This window comes from Thunnus albacares, chromosome 6 (genome assembly GCF_914725855.1).
Source record: "Thunnus albacares chromosome 6, fThuAlb1.1, whole genome shotgun sequence".
NCBI lineage: Eukaryota > Metazoa > Chordata > Actinopteri > Scombriformes > Scombridae > Thunnus > Thunnus albacares.
The window spans coordinates 22,299,335-22,321,628 of NC_058111.1; the positions used below are offsets into that span (position 1 = coordinate 22,299,335).

The following is a 22,294-nucleotide window of genomic DNA, read 5'->3' on the forward strand; positions in this document are numbered from 1 at the left end:
TGTTCACTAGATGACTGTCAGCACAGCACAGGGACGCAGAGCATGACTGATGACTCTCATGAAAGGCCAAGCCACAAAGTCAAAAATAGCTAAATTCTGAAACCGGGATCGTTAAACTGTGCTGATGTATGTCTCTGTTTGAGGTTTGAGTTGGAGAAACATTTTCTTTGAGGTTACAGTTAAAGCTGCAAGCAGCGTTGAACGGGTCCTCGCGCCTCCGTGCACGTCAAGCCGCAGTGCAGTCGATGGGCTTCTGTCACGGGCATGCAGATGTCTTCAGACCCGGGCTGTTTTCAGACAGTGCAAAAAGGAGATAAACATCACTTCCTTTGTCCACTGTTTTGCCTGCTGCTGGGGCTGCTTCGCTGCTATTTCGTGGGGGGCGCTATTCAGCCAGTTTGCATCACTGATAAAATATTGTCATGTAGACGTGTTCAGGCCGGGACTCTTATCAAACATGTAAAGTTTGGTGCAGACTGGAGCATGTACAATAAAGTTATAGCAACTTCCTCTGTCATGGCGAAGCATCAAATCTCAACGGTGTGAGGATTGCAATTTTCTGCAGGGTGAGACATGTCTGTCTTGCTCACACCTGTGGCATCAAAATTATGCAAGTTTTGAGCCCATTCACTTGAATTTCAATTAGTAAACTGAAAACTCCTGATGAGTGTGTGTGGAAAACAAATTAATTTCCTAATTTTCATCAAGTTTATTTTCAGAAAAGTAAAGACTTTAAACCCACATGACCTGGTCAAAGTTTGATTGAAATGTGTACTGTCAGGTGTGTAGAGACAATAAGTAACTGCAGCTGGACACAGAAAAATACTCATATATTTGAATGGAGAGTGTGAGCGAACCACTAGCTGCTTGGGCCCTAATAAAGAAAAAACTGCAGTACAGAGCTACAAATTTTAGTTTCGATTTTATTTTTCTGCAGCACTTTATCACTAAACTGTCACTCTCACTCAATGAGCTCCATTCAACCCCCACACCCACCCATCCCCCCACCTCCTATTCTCTCTCTCTCTCCCTCTCAGTTGGAGAGGAGAATGTCACTCTTCTTGTGAAATATCCTCATTAATCCCATGACTTTGGCCAAATCCTACATTAAAAATCACATTTTTTCAATTTCATCGCGAATCCATTGATACAGGTTTCAAAGTGGTCAGACTTATAGTTTAGACATCAGAACCATTTGTTTGACACAAAGTCCATGCCTAGAGATTGCCTCCCCATTGGTTTACATTGTAAGGTGCGATGTGGCACTCCAGCTTTCGGGGCTTACAAAATCTAAACCGTTCGAGTTATTACAAAGTTTTTAATAATTTTTGTTCAGCACAGTGTCATAAGTCATGTATTCAAGTTTGAATACAATACCATTAACGCCCTAGGAGGAGATAGCGTTTATTCAAGGTCCAAAATCGGCACAAAGTCATACTTTGATGGGTGAATTGTGGACTTCCTGTTGGATTTAGGTCAGGGGTGTCAGTGTATGATTTGTAGGTCTTGATGAGACGAATAATTGAGTTTTGGTTCGATCTCTCTACGACATTCCTATGGGCCGTGGCGGCCATATTAGTGACATAGGTGGCACTATAAAGCACATTTTGGCACTTTGGGGGATAATTTTTACATTTTATCAAATAATTCACCAGACCTGATGTGCATGCCAAATTTGGTGAGTTTTTGAGCATGTTTAGGGGGTCAAAGGGTTGAAGTGGCAGATTAATAAAGAAAGAAGAAAGAAAGAGAGAAAGAAAGACAGAAACAGAACAGATACAAGAGGGTCTTCGCCCCTTTGGGGCTCAGGCCCTAATAAGGGTTATCCTTAGGATTGATAATAACTTCTGGCAGTGTAGTTTGGTCAGAAATAAACAACTGCGAAGACATGAAAGGCATCACTTGACATGTATCTGAGAACAGCTTATGACTTACTGCAGAGTAAACATCATGTGAATCTGAATTTTGAAATGTCTTTACAGGGACAAAAAATGTTGCTTTAAATGTAGTTCCTCTCTCTGCTTGGCAACTTGATGATGATGGCCAATGTCCCAGAGCTCATTAGGGCTCTCAGGAGCTGCGGGTTCAAAGTGGGCATGTGTGCAGGACCCTGAGGTTAAGGGACGTATCACCTCCCTATGAGTTAATGAAAAGTGCAGAGCAAGGTTGTGTCTCTGTGTGACTGTGTGTGTGTATATGCATTTTTTAGGTTTAGACAGGTTTTTTAGATCCCCCCTTGTGAAGGGGAGCATGCTGAGACTATATGAGTTAAGACTTGTGAAGGCCAAGGCAGGGTAATCAGGAGTTGAAAAGCTGCAGTGAGCATTGTCACCATCCCATTAATGGCCTCCAATACCCATCCACTATATCTTTGCTGAGATTAATGTTAGACAAAAAAGCACAAGAAGTCGATTATTCCTTAAGTTTCTAAATAAGAACAATGGAAAAACTTTCACAAAGACAGGAACCAGGAGAACAGCTAAGTCTTAAAATTTAAACAAATTTGCACCGTCTATTACCTTCTGTAGAAATTCCTGAAACAAAGTCTATCTCTAGATGACCCAGATAACCCTGCCTGCCCTTAGAAACCAAGCATGGGTGTGGCCTGATAAAGAAATATGGCGACCCATCCTTAGTTTCTGAGGTCCTGCAGAATTCTTCAACTTGAATTTAAGGCCAAGTTACCAAAAATGACACATACTCATTTAACTATATGACAAACATTTTTTGCAGTGGTCATAGTTCCCTTGCTTTTCTCTTCTGGCAAAGTTTCTGATGCATTACCTGCTGCAGAATCAGGAAACAAAGTATATTTGTCATCACTACTGTAGAGGAGAAACATTTGCTCTGTGAGCTTCATTTCAGCTGCTCTTATGGTTTATTTCACCTACTGTGAAAAAAATGCATTCATATGTCCTCCTCTACCACTAGATATGTGAGAAATACATGTGTTTGTAATAAATTTAGCACCACTGGTCAAAACTACTGTGCATTGCATCCCATCAATTAAACTGATCCAAATAGAGTACCGATAATGCATCTCTCATGGTCAGCTGGAGACAATCTTCCCCTAATGCACTGCTGTGGTTTCGTGCCATTTTCAGGCAATAGCTCTGTCCTTATCTCTCTCACATACTCTTTTTATCAGTGTACTTTTTGCATATGTTTATTCATGTGGACATAGAAGACAGAGGCATTATTAGACATTTTATCTGAGCAACAAGGGCTGTTTTTCATGTCCTCTTGTCTGTTTACAATACTGGTCAAGTTGCTCCATGGTTGCTCCACTTTCTTGGGGAAACAGATGAAATACAGTGTAGAGAGGACTGAAAAGTCCCCGAATAGCCCAGCAGGAGAATACTGACAATGCCCTGAGACTGCTCTCATTTAACTTGTTAAGACAGAAATTGTTTTCAGGTTTTTTACCAGAGGGGCCTTGGAGCACATCTACTGTATGTTGACTTTTACTTATTGGCAATGTATTTAACTGTATGTGTTTTAGATTAACCTTTGCATAAATACCTAAACACCAGGGGATTCAGAGGATGGGACATTATGCTACTACTATTGTGCCCACAAAACCTAAACAAAATGTTTTTTTAAAAAAAAAAAAAAAACTTAATTAGAGGCTAGGTAATGATAAGATGCACGCCCTTGTTTATTAGAGAAGAGCCAGGGGCACTTGTGGGTGACTTTCACAAACTATCAGTACTCTGACACACCATGAATATATAGGCAGGCCATGATTTGTCATGTGCTCTCAATCTATACAAACAAGCTGTAAAGAATGCTGCTCTGTCTGTCTACTGTCTCTCTTTCCAAATTGCTTCTGCACGTTGAGCCCCTGAAATGTCCTGTTATTCAAAGATTAGCAAACTATTGCTTGACGCATAGCTAAGGGGTCCCATTAAATCTTTTAACAGATGAGAACAAAGTCCTGAATAACTTTTCCTTTCCCTTCTGTTACCTTAGTCTTCTTTGACAGGGGGTGTCCATGCAAGTGCAATGCATTTCTCTGTCACCATCTCCTTTTTCAGAACCAAACGTACAACAGTGTATCATCTGTGAAATGTTTGGCCACGTTGCTGCCACGTAGACTGGAACCACAGCAGCAAAAGCAGCAGTTTAGTAAGGACACAGTTTATACAAGGATCGTTGGGGAGTAAATGGAACACTGGGTCTAGGAATGTTTAGCATTTAGCCTTGCCTTTCACACAAGAGAATAACCATTTTTATTGGAAGTGATTTCTAGAGAAATGACTCATTCATCCTCCTCTGACAGACAATAGAGATTCATCTGACTTAATTTCAGTACACTTACCATTTCCACATTTAAGAGATGTTTGAAACAATATCAGGAGTACAAGCTTAAATACCTTTCCAAATTTTGCAGACACCAACAGTGACAATAAGCAAACATTTTAGTTCTTGTCTGCTGTAAGTCTTTAGCAAGACATCAATCTGATATGAAAATAATGCTTGTAGACATATTTTTGTGGTGATGCACACTTGATTGGAATCATTATACAACCTCAGAACAAGGAGCCTGAGGATTGTTTGCTGAGCACAAGGGCTAAAGCAACCTGGAAACCATTTCACCCTCAGAGACTTTAGAAAGGGAAACCCATGAAAACAGTTCTTACACAAAACCAAGTGAGTAAACAAAAGACTTACTTGGAAAAAGCTGATTAGATTTAGATGAAAGCTAATGATGTTTTTAAGTGCTGGCAACTGTTTCATAAAGTGACGAGGTAGCAAAAGTCAAAAGATTTGAAAACGTGGTTGTTTTTTGGTCTAGATACAAAGAATTCTGAATCACAGTCTTGATTGCTGAACCACAGCATATTGGAAGATACAAGTTACAGTTTCTTCTGGTCCTTTTACTTGCCTCCAGGAGTTCTCTGGTCCTTAAAGGTTGGCAACAGACTCAGTAACGACAGTTTGGTTTTTAACTATGGGAGTCCAATGACATCAAAGCATTTCTGTCATAGAGATTGCCTCGAGAGGCAGCTGGGTCATGGCCTACAAAGTGATGAGGGAAAATAAACTCAGTAAAGGTTTTTGAGATTTCCTCTCAACTTAAAGGGGAAATAACTAAACAACACAGGAAGGAACCCTGCAAAGAGCGAAAAAGGTTAAAGCTGAAAGGAGGCCAGAAACCTTTCTGTCCTCCTTACAATTGATGTGGTTGCAGTGTTTTGTGGACTGTGCATTATGTCAGTAAAACTGGCCAGTTAATCCTTTCCTTTCAGATGTTAACGAATGTGAAGTGGATGAAGGCGGCTGTGAGGGGTACTGTTGCAACACCATTGGCAGCTACTACTGCAAGTGTCCTGAGGGCAGTAAACTGGGGCCAGATGGCAAGGCATGTCACGGTAAGATCTGGATATAGCTGATATGCACAAACACAGAAACAGATTGTAGGAGGCTCTCTGCTCAGCTGGGGCTCCCTGTACTGTTTTATGAATGGGAAAATTCTTTAATCCCAGAAAGAAAATGATTTTACTTGTTGTTAAAAATGCCTTTTATGTTCTTTTAAACAAACTAAAAATATCACACATAATGCATATTATAACATGCCTTAAATGGACAAAGCAGTAAAACAGTGGAAGGGTGGCAAGTGGAGGACTAAACTAACACAAACTCTTTGAACTAGGTTTGATTAATTTTACTCTCTCTGAGTGTTAACTGTAGTCTGAACTGTGTATTTAGAGTAATCTTATGTTTCCATTAGAAGGAGCAGAAAACATGCGCTGAAAGAGATGGAAAAAAAGCTGTCTTCAATTCTGCAGTCCAGCTGTCACACAGGGTGGTCAAAACAACATCAATGTTAAATTTGGGAGACAATTTAAACATTTCAATTCTTTTCCTTTTTTTTGTGAAAATAGCAATTAGCTATAGACACAGGTTCCCATATTCAGTAAGAAAACACCACTGCAGTGAAATTTGGACAACTTCTCTACAAAAATACCGATAAGTAGACAAGTCAGCTTTAAAAAAAAGTTTTATTATGAAACCCATTAGCCAGTATTTTTATCAGTAAAAAAATAAACACAACCCTCTTTACCTCAAACATCCTCTTCCCTACAGTGGTAGCCCGCTTTCCTGCCTCAATTTCATTGTAGTTGTAAGACAGTTAAAGTTAAAGGCATCCTGTGGAGCTTCCATTATAAACACTTACTTGATGCTTTTCTCTTCTTCTCTTTTGCTTTTATTTGTACATGGTACTTTTTGTGTTACATTACTGCCAACCAATAGTCAATGTGCATAATTGGACTCTGTCCTTGGTAGAAATGTGTATCACATCACCCCTGTTCTTGTGCTGTACATGTGCATCTTCATGTGTATTGGGGGAGCATGAGATACAAACCACTAGTGTAGGTACCTTTCATGCATGTGTTTGTCTGTGTCTGAATACACTAAATAGAAATTTCCAGATATATGAATTAGAAAAGAAAGAATAATTTTACCAACGTCCAACATTTTTATACCACACTATGCAAAATAGTTATTTAAAAAGATGATTTCCATCCATATTCCAGATGCATGAAATGTATGTGTGCCTGAACATTAGGTCAAAATCACCCATTATGATGAATGCAATGACCCTTAGGATTTTGCAGAAATATTTGTAGGTCATTGAATTGGAATTCTCTAGCTTAGGTTGACCTACTGAAGGTTAACTGTCTAGACTCCAGGCTTTAAAGGGCTGAGCCAACCACACAGTCAGCACATGGTTTCTAATAACTTCTCTTGTTAGACAGCATACTTTCTCAGTTTGGCTGTCTCATCTGACAAAAATATACCCAAGTGAGTGTTGGGCACTGAAGCCCATTTGTTCCTCAGAGCTACAGGTGTGAACAAGTGCCCCTGACCTTTAACCTTTAAGACAGGATATTGTCACTTAGTAATAATTGAAAGTCTGAGAGCTAACCCACTGGAGAGGACAAACGGAAGAAGCCTCAGCAGCTGTGAAATTGTTCTTTTAAAGGTTTTTGTGTGAATTGTATGTGTGGTCGTATTTATGGGGAAGTACGGTGAGTTTGAAGTCCACAGGAAAGAAAGAAAAACAGTGGGTTTTTGTTTGGGACTTTCAAAGCTGGTATCTCCCTCTGGAAACTGAGAGATAAGTGACACTACTTCCTTTGACCACTTGGAGCTTTGAATCACCCTTCTGCACTTCTGTTGCTCATCTGAACATGTAGTAAAATTTAAAGGAATCAGTCGTTAAAGTAAACACATATGCTATGATAAACCCTATAAGATAAGGTGACGCGGATACATTTTTGTTTTCACACCAGAGTGCCTCAGATCCTTTTGTTTTTTGTAAATTCACTCGCTCTGGTTCTAAAGACCAGCTGTTGATTTCCTTCTTCTGTGCCACTAAAGTACGGCTCCCAAATGTTTGGTCTGCAACTTTGTCTAGTTGTAGATGCTAGCTCAGCAGCTCAGCTTAGAGCCAGACGATGTCACACGATACCATTCAGACCTCATGCTTCTCGACCTCCGACACCACTCCCGCCACTGCTGCCACACACACACCACCTCACTCACTGGTGAAAAGCAGCCATTGTGTGTCTCCCATTGAAATCCTCTCACATGAGGAGACCAATAAGTATATTAACCTTGACAAACCTCCCTCTGCGTCTGTTGTTTAATGGCTGCTAATGTGTTAAAGTAAAAAAGAGCCCAGAATAATTGGCCGGTAATGATTATGTGATTTTTTTTGTGTAGGCATTACTTGTTTTAGCACTCAGGCAAATTCCTAAATAAACTGAGCAAACAGGTAATAATTCCTTTAACCTGATCACACTAATATGCAGGGTATGAAAAGGATTCTTTTGCTTGCAAAAGGCCTCCACTTTGACACCCCTCCTCCTCTTAGCTCCTATTATTGGACTCAAGCTAATTAAAATAGTCTTGAGATTGTTTTGGGGAAGGCTTTTCCCACGGGTCCGGAGAGGTGAAAATGCTGAGAAAGGGTGCACAGACACACATGCACAAGGAAACATGCATGCAAACTATTTTAAAATTATTTCTTATATTTGCAGTACTTGGGAAGTGCTTTGACCTGTAAGGAACCTAAATGATGGTAGCGTTGCATGCTCAAATAAGCTGAACCACATGTTCCCAGTGTTTTACACACCCACTCGCCACTCAAAAAAAAAGAAAAAGAAAACATTTGCAACACTGTTTTGCCCTCCCTGCACACATCTCCTCTGTCATCACTGTTGCAACTGAAAAAGCCCCTGAAAGTTAGAGATGACAACCAGGAGGAGGATGGGAGGATGTGTGATGTGTTGTCCAGATGTGTAGTAAAGCCACATTGTCCTTGAATGGAGTGTTCAGGTATGTTGTCTACTGAGCTCGTCTGTCTCTGTGGAGCATGAGTTTCAGTCTGACACACATGCAGCCATATGGACCCTCTGCTGAGGAAGTCTCTCCTGTACAGGAAACACATTGATTGCATGCATACTACTGCACAAACAACATGATAAGCCATTCATCATTCATCCCAAAGACCCAATGCATGCATATTCTTTCCTAGAGGAGTTAGAACACAAAGTCAATATGGTGTTTCAATGCTCGAGCAGGTAGTCATTCACTGTCTTTGCACATTAGCAGGGACAGACAGATCTTTGTATTTTCCTTAGTGGCAGTGGGACTTATTATATACATGACAGCTGAACTGTGAACTCAATACTCAAAACAAAATTTCTGCAAAAAGGTGAATATGGAAATTTTTTTTGATCAAATTACACAACTACAACTCTTTAAATCGTTAATACTAAAAATGTGTTTCTCATTTTCCTTTATTTGGCTCACTGCAGATGGAATGCTTAATTAGACCACCCCAAAGATTTTTTTTTAATACTTTTTGCTGGCATTTTATGCCTTTATTATAGGGACAGTGTAGATATGACAGGTAATGAAGGGGGAGAGTGATGGGGGGCGACATACAACAAAGATCCGCTGCAGGATTTGAGCCATGGATGTTGCGGTTATGTGGCATGTGTCTAAACCAGTAGGCTACTGGAGCACGCCAAGACCACCTCAAAGTTGAATGTGAGACTTTATTAAGGATGTAATAAATGTCTTGTTTCTAAAATGCTGCTCAATTTAGGCTTCCTTTCAGCTTCTCATTAAAGTATTATTTTCCCACAAGCTCCAGTGACAGTTTTAACACAAAAGATGACTTAAGCAGAGAGACAATTTATGAGCTTTCGAACTGTGCCGTGTTCATGACTAGCAAGCTTGTAAATTAGGTCTACAACACAGTCACACAGGCATTCTCAACATTCCTAAAGAGTCTATGTTTTAATGTCTGCTGTATTGGTTCTAATTGTGAACTCTTGTGTTTTATGGAAAGATCTTGTACTGTGAATGAGTAGTTTTCTTAATGAACATTTGTCTGTATGTGTAAATATGTATAACATGTGTTCAGATGTAAATGAGTGTGCGGTGCTCAATGGAGGATGCCAGCAAACATGTGTCAACACACCGGGCTCTTATCACTGTGAGTGCAGCGAAGGCTTCCGCATGCACACTGATGGTCGGACATGCATTGGTAAGCACAAAACAGACATATTTATTTCTATTTATATTATCACACAGAACAATGCAATTTAAAAAAATATAATATAATATAATATAATATAATATAATATAATATAATATAATATAATATAATATAATATAATATAATATAATATAATATAATATAATATAATATAATATAATATAATAAATATTTAAGGCTTTATTGTGTATGATTTACAATCTATTCACTAACATCCAAAAGAGCATCTGGGTTTTTTATTCTGACAGCTGAAAGTGTCATCATGCTAGTAAACCTCTAAAAATGCATGAAATCATCACCACCACCACATCCACCATTTTTAAAAAATCTGACTTTTTCAAACCTTTATGTTTCTTCATGATACAAACATGACAGAATGTTGATCTAATATGACAACCAACACACATTTGAGATTTTCTCACGTACCCCATTGTGTGAAAATTAGAGTGACCATGTGGTTCCTGTTGGTCCTCATTAGACTTGATTCACACCTTGACTTGTTTCTGGCTTATTTCCAGATCAGTCAAGTGTGAAAGAGAGAATATCCCCATATCTGTATTTGAATGAATGTGATAACTCTTAAAAGAATAGAGGTGTTGAGCTTAAGTGTTTAATTCCAGTGTGTAGTTGGGAATTGTAATGTGTTTTAAAAGGGGAGGTGGTAAAGTACTTTTAGCCCCATAAAAATTGTAGGTAATGAGAGAATTTGTTACTTGCTGAGCTCCTTCACTTCTTTTTGGTCTTATTTCTCTCTCTTTATACTCATACATTTGCCAACTTTAGCTTTGTGGTGGAGGACAAGGATAGAAGCAGCGGGATAGCTAATTGTGTCTGTTGAAGTCATCAGTGTTAAAAGCCAGCTGTTCTCTCAGTTTTACAGCACTTCTGTGTCATCATGTCTGTGTTTAGAGCACCCAGAAGGCACACGGCTGATATTCATATTTGGCACATCATTAAATCACAGGAGTAATGGGATGGAAAGATCATTATAAAGTAACCAGGGGTACCCATTGGACCTGGCTTGAATATCATTTTCCAGTTTCCAGCCTTTACCCAAGTGTTTTCCATAATTACACGGCTGCAGAGTTCGAGGTGTGAAAGCCACTTTAGATTGCCAACAGACTCAATTATATCTGTCGTCTTTTGTGAGTTCAGGTTTTAAATGTCCTATAACTGGTCAGAGTTTTACAATTGATCCTGTAATTTGATACCTGAGTCTATTTACCATGTATGTTTGTGTCTCTTTTGCTTTCAAGCTGTGAATTCTTGCTCTGTATTGAATGGTGGATGCGAGCATAAGTGTGTGGACATGGGGAACAATCACTATAAGTGTGAGTGTCGAAGGAACTACCAGCTAAAGAGAGATGGGAGGCACTGTGAATGTAAGTTATTTCCCATCAGATGTTTTCAACATGCAGGAATATGTCATACATCACAGTTAAGCATACTGAGTTAAAGCAGAGTTACAGCAAAAGTTTTGTGGCTCCTGGTAGAGTGTAAGGTAGGAAGATGTAGAAAATGGATTTGAGAGGCAGATATGTCACTGTCACAGTCACTGTACAGTAAAGAGCAGGGATTCTGATTTCTCCTCCTGGATTTTAACATATATTTGTTAAGTATGTTTTACTTTTCAGATATCATATCCATAAAACAGAGGAAGCCGCACATGCAGGAGTCGCATTTAGAAGTTTAGGAATGAGAATTAAAACAGCCCTTATGAACTAACTAGAAAGGTCATGGAATCACTTGCTGGGCTAACTTGACTTTGTTTTTGTATATGTGTGTTTGTCACTCTCTGTGTGTTTGTGTGTGTCAGTGAGGGACCCCTGTGAGGAGAGGAATGGAGACTGCGCCCAGCTCTGTCTTTCAGAAGGTGGCCGGGTTCAGTGCAGCTGCCGACCTGGTTTTACATTGGCTGGAGATGGCAAGAACTGTGAAGGTGAGAAATCAGATATAAGAACACAAAATGTTGAAGAGCAGATAAGAATGTGCTACAGTTTAAGAGAGTAACATTTATGATTATTCCACAAGTTACAGCCACACTAAACCTCCCCCTGAAAGCAAATCTGCTCCACTACAGACCTGTATTGATTTGAGAAGCTGCTGTTGGAAACTATTATCACAACCCATCTCACTAACATTTAGTGTTCCTCCTATGGCAGAGAGAAGAGGTCAGAGTAATCTGAGCTATCTGAAGTATTTGCTATGTTGTTCTGAAATTCTCTCTACATATCCAGTTTTTTTGGGAGCATTCTTTTGTAATGCCTTATAATGCTTATTATCCTATAGTGTCAGAAACCAAGCTCTAAACAAAAGCATTATTCATTACAGGTTTGTTTTGATCTCAGCCCCTTACTAGGTTAGTTAATATATGAAATGGAACGACTGTGTCAGTGTGTACATGTGAAAATGTGTGTAAATGTGTGTTTGATAATCGCCCATGCCTTTGTGGTTGTGAGAGTCAACTGCAACTTGGCCAAGAGGGTCAGGTTACATAATTCAGGTCAAAGATTTCAGGACAAGAAGACATATTTCAATTTCATAAACTCTGAAATACTCTAGACCTTGACTTCAATCTGAGCTAGAGATATATTCTTGTGTCTTGCAACATCCTAAAACAGAAAAATTATTGATATGAATTGTTGACTTTCTTATGCTCATGGGATCTTATTTTTTTCAGTCTCTTTGTGTGTCTATATTTATATGCATTATCTGTGTGTGTTATTATTTGTCTCCTTTAGACATTGATGAGTGCAGTTCAGGTCAGGCCAAGTGTTCCCATGGCTGTGTCAACATGCTGGGCTCCTTTAGCTGTGTGTGTCTTCCTGGTTTTGAACTCGGTGCTGATGGCAAACAGTGCTACCGTAAGTAAAGACAAGAGTTCACTCTATTACAGTCAGGATTACAGCAGAAATTAAATCGATCCCTTCCACAATTTCAACTTATTGTTCAACACATTTCATAGTGCAGACGACCAAATACCCTCACAACAACTCAATGGCAGCTTTTCTGATAGCAAAGAGTTACAATGTGGGGTTCCTCAGGGCAGTTGCTTAGGACCTCTCTTATATTCTACATTTACAAATGATGTCCCATCAGTATTACATAAAGCAAGAATGGTTATGTGTGCAGATGATTCAACTATGTACAGTGCAGCATTAACATATCAAGAGCTAACTGGTGTACTGAGCACTGAGCTCAGAACAGTGGCTGAGTGGGTAAGCAAGAACAACTTAGTGCTGAATATTTCTAAACCAAAATGTATGGTGTTTATACCTAGACATGTGCTGGTCAGTAATTCTCAACTAAGTTTACCACTTGGTGGAAAGCCAGTAGAACAGGTTTTAAAAAACTAAGCTATTTGGCATTTTGTTGGATGCTAGACTTATGTGGACTGAACACATTGATAATATAGTAACTAAGACACCTTTACCAGGAAATTTTCTAGGTATGTAACATCAAGCATTCTGAGCCAAGTGATCCAAGTTTTAGTTTTGTCACACCTTGAGTACTGTCCAGTCATTTGGTCATCTGCAGCTAAGAAAGATCTAAAAACTCAAACTTGCTCAAAACAAAGCCACTAGTTCTCCCAATACGCACAAATGTTTTCCAAATGCACAGAAATCTCTCATGGCTTCCTGTAGAGAACAGATTACAATCTAGTCTTCTGATCTTCTTCAGGAATGTCCTAAATGACAAGAAACCACAGTATTTTTTCTGACCAAGTAGTCAGAACATAATTATCTGACCAGAAAGGCCAGTTTAGGATCTCACCTAGACCTAGGACAAACTAAACTAAATTGAACTAAATTAAACTAAACTAAACATAAACATTTCAAATTTGATAAGAAACATAGATAGCAAGTGTCCCTCTAACTTGCATGCATACTTGCAATGCACAAATTCTCCCCCTTGAAAACATTAAGGGGGATAAGAAAGCATTATGGAACAGCAATAAAGATACACCTGATAGAGTACATCAAAAAGTCAAGTCATATTAGGTGCAGTATAACCACAGAAGTACTCTTAAAAAACAGAAGGTAATGTCCTTTACCTCTCTAATTCCATTGTAATGTACACTATATTTGTGCTTGTATTTTTTCCTCTCATCTGTGGCCAGTAATTTCAAGACTGGAACAAACCAAAATAGTTCTCATTATCCAGAAATGCCCCATAACGTTGTTCTTATGTTTCAGCTCTGGTTATGCATTGTAGTTGTGGTTTTGGTCCTCTCTACTCCAGGCATTGAGATGGAGATCGTCAACAGCTGTGAGAAGAACAACGGAGGTTGCTCTCATCACTGTGAGCACACCACCAACGGTCCCCTCTGCTCCTGCAACAATGGCTACCAGCTGGACCAGGACGGGAAGACCTGTGTAGGTAAGAACTTCTCTCAGTAACGTGTTCCTTCTTTGATTTCTGTCCTCTTTCACTATACTTTCACTATCATTCACCTTCTGATCTCTGTTTCTTTCTGTCAATCTGGTGAAACCAACTGTGTATCACTGTGTGCCTTCTTCAGATAGCGATGAGTGTTTCAGTGGGGAGTCCTGCTGCAGCCACTTCTGCAGAAATTACCCAGGCGGGTACGAGTGCAGCTGCAGAGCAGGCCACAGACTAAACCCAGACGGCTGTGGCTGTGATGGTAAGAGTGCTAGATTGTTAGCAGATTACCTAGTCTGGTGCTTTTTAGTGTTTTCTATGTTGTGGCACAATTGTGCAGGACACAAATTCCCAAAGCACATAATTGATTGTTCAGAAATGAAGCTTTTCAAAGCCATTTCAGAACACACAATGAAAAGCAGAACATTTTGTTCATCAAGAAGCAACCAGGGGACAGGATGCAGTCTAGAGCAGCAGTCAGATGAATAACAAGGTGAAAATCACAATCTGCATTAGAATATATGAAAGAAGCCAAATCAGTTGAGGATACTGAAGTGAAATGTATTCATCTGATTGGAGAAACATGAGGTACACCTGAGCACACTCCAGCACAACCTGCTATTGAACTCCACATACTGTACATCACCAGTAAAAACCTGTCATGTGCAACCTCCCCTTGTCTACATTTAATTATGCTGTCATTTCCCTGTCAATCTCACAGCTGTGTGTTGTTTGCGTATTATTGTTATAGACATTGATGAGTGCCTGGCAGAGACCTCAGGCTGTGAACACTACTGTGTCAACACACTGGGAACATATGAGTGTTTTTGTCGACTGGGCTTCCGCTTGGATCAGGACCAGCACTCCTGCATCTGTGAGTATTTGTCTCATAGTTATCCTTGGATCCAATAGTTATGTCTTTATTTAATGTGTTTGCACACAGAAATCCATTATCGAAAATGAGATCATTTTCAGATCTATCAAATGTCCATGAACTTGAATAATCTAAATGAACATTTTTTAACCTAATTTTGTATTGCATGTCTTAGCTCTGTATGGCAGAGATCTGGATGAAGAAGAAGAAGAGGAGGAGGAAGAAGAGGAGGAGCAGCTGGAGGTCCACAGGTTACCAGACCTACTGTTCCGCAGAGCTCCTCAGCTTCTTCACTACACATCAGCCTTGCACTCCCATTATGACAGTGATGATGATGATGGTGGTGGTGACAATGATGAAGAATTAGAGATTCAGAGAGAGCGTCGAGGAGAGCTTAGACTGGAGAGCCACATAGGTACAGTAAAAAGTGTGAGTGATGATGCATGTCTGGTGCGAAATCAAATGAATATTATTTTAATGTTTTACTATTAAATATTCAGACCAAGAAGTTATGAAAAGAAAAACTTAATTTCAGTCCTTTTTTCAGTGTGTCTAGACAACTCATTTGGGGATGATTGCAGTTTGAGCTGTGAAGACTGTTTGAATGGAGTGTGTAGTGAAAATAGAGAGCGATGTGAATGTTCACCTGGATGGACTGGAGTCATCTGCAATGAAAGTAAGTATAGTTAATGGTATATTCTACAGTTACATTTGTGCATTGTGTGTTACATCTGTTCTTTGCAACAGCTGCAGTGTGCTAAACTTCACACAACCTCATCCTCACTGATCTTGAGTTTTCCTTTAAGTAGCCTCAGGCTTTTTGCCCAGGATGTCCTGTGTCTATATAAAGGGAAACTTTAACATTTTTAGAAACAACGTTATTTTCTCTTTTGCTGATAGCTAGGTGAGAGAATTTATACCAGTCTCACATCTGTCTGTTAAATATGAAGCCACAGCCAACAGCTGGTTAGCTTAGCTTATTATGACAACTAAAAGAAGGGGAAACAGTGAGCCTGGCTTTGTCCAAAGGTAACAAAGTCCACCTACCAGCACCTCTAAGTAACTAGCACGTTCTCATTTGTTTAATCCCTTAAAAAAAACGTCTCAAGTCTCAACTTGTCTTTTTGCACTTTGCTTTTGTACAGATTAAACAAATGAGATATAATGTGTTAGTTTGTGCATTTTAGAGGTGCCTGTAGATGGATTCTGTTACCTTTGGACAAAGCCAGGCTAGCTGTTTCCAGTCTTTATGCTAAGCTCAACTAATCACCTGCTGGCTGTAGCTTCATATTTAGCATACAGACATGAGAGGAGAATGGTATTGATATTCTCATGTAACAGTAAAGCAAGCAATAAAGAGAATAAGCATATTTCTCGAACTGTAGGACAATTTCTTTAAACGTTTGGGGGCAAGAATATTAAAAATAGATGACTGTCTTCAACCAAAACATGTGCATGTTTTAACGCTTGTCTGGCCTCACTTGTAAATCACTTTGGATAAAAGCGTCTGCCAAATGACAAAATGTAAATGTAATATGTAAATGTATGGGATACCAAAATATATTTATGCCATAAAAATGTCATATAAATGACAAGCCAACACACACACACAACCAGGTACCGTAGGTCTTTCCCACAGGACACATCTACCTCTAGGTCTATTTGAACCACCCATAGCAATGTGGTCTAGTTTTAAAGAGAGATGAGATAGCTCCCTGTGTGCATCGATTCAGGGCCATGTATCAAAACCTGTCGGCTCCTCTGCGTGGGCGAGTGGATTGTTTATGGGCTCCAGAACACAAGAGCACCAGGGGAATCAATCTGTCTGCTACTGGAGCGAGGCCAGAGCCCACAGCGAGTGCACAGCCTTAGGCCAAGGATGTCCACTCCTGGGTTAGAAAGCAAGGCTCCATTGTTCCCATCCAGCTCCATGATTAATGGGTGTCTTTGGTCTGAACTCAAGTCAGGCTGGTAATCATGAGAGGAAAGCCACGTGGGATAAGTCTGTTAAAAGCAATCTGTCACTTTTAGAAACAGGTTCCTGGGGTGGCGTTATTCAGATGCATACCATAAGTTGGGATGGGCAGCATTTTCAGGTGAAGAAGATGAACAATATTACTGTCTGAAACAAAGATATGGGAGTTGTTACAGTAGGTAATAACACAGTGGTCTATAAGGGAAAAAAAGAAAAATGATGGTCATAATTTTGGACCCTCTGTGGTCACTTTACTAATGCATACATTTACCCTAAAATGTTATGTACTGAACTAGCAAAATACGATATCTTGTATTACCGTATGTTGTGCTAGTCCCTTTTGTACAACCCACATCTCTGTTAGACCTTTAACCTTTAAAAACATTTCTATATCTTCATCACCCTGTTTGTGATGGATCATAATTAGTGTGGCAGCTAGGTAAGAAATTATGGTTTTCACTTGGCTATATCATATTTGTAAGAAAGGTAGTTTATAGACAATTATCTTGTTTAAAATGTTACTATTCTGTCAGCAAAATCTAGGGATTCATTGATCAAATACCTGGGGCATTATTGGTGTACCAATAATATTAAATAATGGTATTTTATGAAATATTAATGTGATACAATTGGTATGTAAACAGCTCAGTGTATTTTGCAAGATTCCTCAACATGCCTGAAGAAAGAGTATCAATTCTGTCATAATGGAGCAGAATCAGTGTTTCACAATCTCACCCACTGTACTGTTCATTTACTTTGGATGATGTATCTTCTTCTTTTCTTTTCAGACTTTCATTCAATGGATTATACAATTCTGCACATTTTAAACAGACAGCTGGTTCATGTTGTAATTGCTAACAAGGCCAGAGAGATTAAACAAGTCAGAAGGGCACATACCATCGGGAAAGACAGGATGGAGGGTGGAAGTGTTGACTGACTTCTTAATGCTAGAGCATAACCCTCTCTGTGGCTATATTTACTTTCTCCTCTCTTAAATAAAACATCAAAGGAATTTCCCCCAGTTTGATTCATTAAGTAATACTGCAACTATTAAGATGTCAATGCTCTTTCCCCATGACCCCTTCTTTTTTCTTACTCCCTCTCCTTCTCCAGCTTGTCCACAGGGAACTTATGGGCAGGCCTGTAACAGTCTGTGCCGCTGTCAGAATGGAGGCTCGTGTGACCCTGTAACTGGAAAGTGTTTGTGCCCCCCTGGGGTACAAGGCCTGCTCTGCGAGGATGGTTTGTATACACTCACACACATACGCGCCATCAGAACAACCAGGCTCTAGGATATCTGTCAGCATGTGCTGAATGTGTCTTGAAAGCTCCTTTTTGGATTTTAACTGCTGTCTTGTTTAAATTTTGCTGTTAATGCAGTGAAGCTAATTTTACAGAAGTGTGCATCCTATCCTAAAGTGTGACAGCTCTCTGGTATTATTCATGTTCACAGGTTGTCCAAGGGGCTATTTTGGAAAGCACTGCAAAAGGAAATGTAATTGTCCCAACAATGGACACTGCCATCGTCTATATGGAGCCTGCCTGTGCTCCCCAGGATTATATGGTCGCTTCTGCCACCTGCGTGAGTAAAATGATATATACTATCTGATATTATACAATGGTTATAATAATGATGACATTGATACTATCACAAAATAAAACTTACATTACAAACATTACAAGTTTAATGCCACTAATAAAACAAATGCATTACAATTATGTGAGACATGATAAACTCTTGCAAATGCAAAAGGAACAGAAATCTAGTGGGGAAATCCACTTTATTGGTTGTAATTGCTGTTGTATTTTCTCATTACCCTGGATAATTGGCTATTGGTAATACAGATAATGTGAACATGGAAATAGCATGTGCACATTTTTATCAATGAAAACTATCAATGTTAAACCATAGGTTTTGATGCTGCTGATCAACAAAAACAGCTTCTCAGGTCCTTTAATGGACACTGTTTAACAGCACTTACATATCGTTAGTTTTTTTAACTTACAAACTGCTATAGGGTTATGTGTATTAAATGATCTACAAGTAATGTACACAGATCCTCAGCTTCCTGCTTCCCTTTTGATGTCTTGTTTACTCCTCATCGGTGGCTGTACTCAGCCGTTTTGACGGTGGCACCAGGTGAGAAGGAAGCTCTCGGGGGAGCCAGTGTCCCTCTAGTTTTCCCTCAATAAGGTGGACAGCCAAAGCAAACTCCTCATTGTCCAGCATGCCGTCACCATCTACGTCAGACAGCCTCCAGACATGAGCAAGCACAGAGTTGGGCAGAAGGGTGCTCGTCATCCACTCTTTGACTTTGGTGCCGCTCAGTTTGCCCTCATTTGGACTGAGATTGTAGAAAATCTCATCATATTTTGGCTTGTACCTCTCCACAACCCACTCATCAGAATCTCTTTCATTGCTTTCGTCATCTTTGAGTTCCTTGAAGGGATCTCTCCTGTAATGCTCAGGCCTGAATGTTCCCAGAAATTCACCGTCCAACACTCCATGAAGTGATTTCTTCCTCAGTTCTTGTTGTTGGAGTAAGGGCACCAGGTTTGCTATGTCAGTGGTCAGGAGTTTGTCCAAAGAAGCCATCAGACTTGGTTTGAGTGTCTTGAACTTTGAGAAATCTTGACCCATAAGTCGCTCCTGAAAATGTCAGGTTGAAAATGTCAAGGATTAAGAAGGCTCAAAGGCATACAGGTACATAAATTCTGAAACTATGGTATTGATGCAGCAAATAAAAAGTAGTGTGTGACCTGCATCTTGGTGCAGTCGGGGAAGTCGCCAGCTGGGACTCTGTGTTGTTGCTGGATCTTGGTGAAAATTACAGGAAGCTGGTAGATGAGATTGTGCTTCTTGCTTTCTTTGCAAAAAATGGTTGGCATCTCCTGCTTCAGATAGCTGATAATGTGTGCATGAGCCTAGGAGGGGACAAAGCACAAATGAGACACAAAATCTCTACAACTGTAGCTCAGTTAATGCAGAATGTTTCCTCTGAGATCTCTCACCCTCACTAAGCGTGCCCTCTTCACCAAGTCGTTCAGTTTTCGCAGTGCAGCATTGCGCGGCAGGTTCCTTATGTCAGCCAAGAGATCCTCCTCCTCAAGCTCTATCAGCTCGTAGTGGTCACACACCTGCCTCGGCTCTGACCAGAAAGATCCGATGTAAACCCGCAAGATCTCAGGGGTTCGAAACACTTTCCCCAGTGACCACATGAGGGAGCCGTACACTCTCATGAGTTGTTGGGAATCTACCCTGTCAGCTTTGTTCAGAACTACACGCAACTTGTCCTCATAACCGCACAGAGCCCCAAAGGCCCGAGTGAGCTCATCAGAGAACTCCAGCTTATGTGCATCAAACAGCAGGATGATTCGATCCACACGCTCTGCGAACCAGCGCAGCACTGCTGGGAAGTCATAGCCTGGGGACACGAAAAACGAAAACACAGGGTTTTCATTAACACTGTGTGTAATGTGGCAAGCCTCACTGCCTCAAGATTTAGAGGTACATGTAACGTATCCCAGTGGCCCAGTCACACCCATAGATTAATGCATGCATAAAACAAAGCAAAGCCTGCTCTATTACTTGCTGCTCATCTCCTCCCAACTCATTGTCAAATTACTTTCATCTGCTGTGCTTTTGACTGAAGCTTCTATTACTCCTTTCTTTAAAGGAATTTAAATCCAGCTGGCGGCAACAATGCTGTCTAGCTTTAACTGTCTAAAACTGGATATATAGAGGTAAAGACTTTAATTCCTACTGATGCAGATAAAGAAATCAGAGGGAAATTAAGTATCATATCTCACCTCGACTTAGTTTTCTCTTAGCTGCAGTCAAGATGCCTGGTGTGTCAATAATGCTGATACTCTCAAGGACTTTATTTGGCATTTGAACACACTGAAACCTGCAAAGAAAACATTTTTCAACATACAACATTCAAAATAATCTCATAAATGTCTCTTTTTTTGAAAATAGTAGCTGATATAATTAATGGATAAGGCTGAACATGGTCAAAACATTTTCAAATAACCCAGAATAAATTAAGTAAAGACGTGACCCCTCCAAAACAAGCCAATATTTCCCCTTTCTCTCACCCTCCCTCCTTCCTTCTCTTCTCTTTTCTGTTTGTTGATTCTAATCACCTGTTCAGAAAGCCATTTCCAAAAGGGTCGAGGTTGCGAAAGGGCTTTTTTGGATCCACTGAAAGAGCATTCCCAGGGATGATTTCTTCCACATCTCCATACATGACGGCAGTGAAGCAGTCAGTGGTTGGCTCTGGCCCAACTCTGCTACCAAGAAAATCTTGTTCTATTAGATACCTGAGGACAAATACACATACAAACCACCACTATTATCATACTTTCCTCCAACACAGTGCAAGACATTCAACAGAATACATTCAAACACACGACATCTGCAGTTTTTTAAATACATCAAGCATTGAAATCATGATTACCTGATAAAAGTTGTCTTTCCTGTCGAGTACTGACCCATCACCAGCACCATGGGTTTGTTGTCAAAGTCTGCATCCTCATAGCTCGGAGAGTGGAAGTGATGGAAAGAATAGTATTTCTCTATCGGCAGCAGCCTCTTGTAATAAAGATTCCTCAGCTCCTCTGTCACCATATTGACGTCCCTCAGTGTTTTAGGGTTTCTCCTAAACCTCCGGATAGACATTGCGATGAATTTTTGTGTGTTAAGCTCTTAGTGTGGAAGCGACTCACTCTTCTAAGACCAAACTGAATGATGGAAGAATGTGGACAAGGAGTATTATCAGATTCTCACAGCTGTCTGCTCCATCCTGCAGCGGGACATTTGGAGGGTGGAGAGGGTGTAACCAGAGCCTGCAGCTGCATCTAACATAAAGCCAATGGACAGGGTGGAGTGGAGTTGAGTTTTTGTTGCTGAACAGGGACAATCTTGGAACATTTCATGCAGATTGATTGTGCTGGACAGTGAGTTGAGGATGTGACTATGCTTTGATTTTAAAGGTCATAGATAACTAAATTTTATATGTCTTTTTGTTTGATGCTTTTCAGATAAAGTTTGGAGATCTACCAACTAGAGCTGTAACGAATTCAGCCTGATCTTAATTTAAATGTGTAATTATACAGTAGAAAGGATGAGTGATGCACCCTACTTTCATCTGGCATTAAATCAAGTGAAACAGGAGGCAGTAGTCACATGACTTAAACTTGCAGAAGTTTGGGATTGGGATAGCTTGGTGATTAGTATGGGCGTAGTCATGATATGAGTGAAGCTTTCAGCATTTTTTTTTCCTTGAACGAAGACCAAATGCTTACCACAGCTTTAACAAAAGAACCAAAAATGAAGAAAATATGTTTCTTTGCTTAACCTTAAAGATCCAATCCAGACATGTTTTAAAACATATGAAAATGCTCTGCTTTGAATAGTATTTAATGCTTGATATGATTTTTCCAGCAAAAAAAGTTCAATTAACTGTCTGAAAGGAAACAT

General features: G+C 39.9%; 2 protein-coding genes across 5 annotated transcripts in view; one reads left to right on the forward strand and one right to left on the reverse strand.

The window, feature by feature from the left end:
• Positions 1-22,294, forward strand: part of megf6 (multiple EGF like domains 6) — a 61,711-nt gene that overhangs the window by 16,757 nt on the left and 22,660 nt on the right. For all 4 annotated transcript variants that reach the window (XM_044355003.1, XM_044355006.1, XM_044355005.1 and 1 more), the window contains exons 5-16: positions 5,253-5,375; positions 9,446-9,568; positions 10,837-10,962; positions 11,397-11,519; positions 12,322-12,444; positions 13,823-13,960; positions 14,103-14,225; positions 14,715-14,837; positions 15,013-15,252; positions 15,385-15,513; positions 17,926-18,054; positions 18,266-18,394. In XM_044355003.1, the coding sequence (XP_044210938.1) occupies positions 5,253-5,375; positions 9,446-9,568; positions 10,837-10,962; positions 11,397-11,519; positions 12,322-12,444; positions 13,823-13,960; positions 14,103-14,225; positions 14,715-14,837; positions 15,013-15,252; positions 15,385-15,513; positions 17,926-18,054; positions 18,266-18,394 (1,629 nt within the window). The remainder of the gene's footprint in view (positions 1-5,252; positions 5,376-9,445; positions 9,569-10,836; positions 10,963-11,396; positions 11,520-12,321; positions 12,445-13,822; positions 13,961-14,102; positions 14,226-14,714; positions 14,838-15,012; positions 15,253-15,384; positions 15,514-17,925; positions 18,055-18,265; positions 18,395-22,294) is intronic.
• LOC122984513 (EH domain-containing protein 2-like) lies at positions 18,481-21,637 on the reverse strand. Its single transcript, XM_044355007.1, has 6 exons — positions 21,273-21,637; positions 20,959-21,135; positions 20,623-20,720; positions 19,825-20,237; positions 19,573-19,737; positions 18,481-19,462 (listed from the first exon to the last, which is right to left on the reverse strand). Exons 1-6 carry the CDS (start codon positions 21,491-21,493, stop codon positions 18,905-18,907), a joined length of 1,632 nt encoding a protein of 543 aa, XP_044210942.1. The 5' UTR covers positions 21,494-21,637; the 3' UTR covers positions 18,481-18,904.

Bases quoted from the DNA above. Each gene is read 5' to 3' on its own strand.
- LOC122984513 (XM_044355007.1), bottom strand. From the start codon at position 21,493: ATGTCTATCCGGAGGTTTAGGAGAAACCCTAAAACACTGAGGGACGTC. The intron at 20,721-20,958 runs GTGATTAGAATC...TTTTCTTTGCAG, and splicing joins GGAAATGGCTTTCTGAACAG to GTTTCAGTGTGTTCAAATGC. The intron at 19,738-19,824 runs GTGAGAGATCTC...GTCCCCTCCTAG, and splicing joins AGAGGGCACGCTTAGTGAGG to GCTCATGCACACATTATCAG.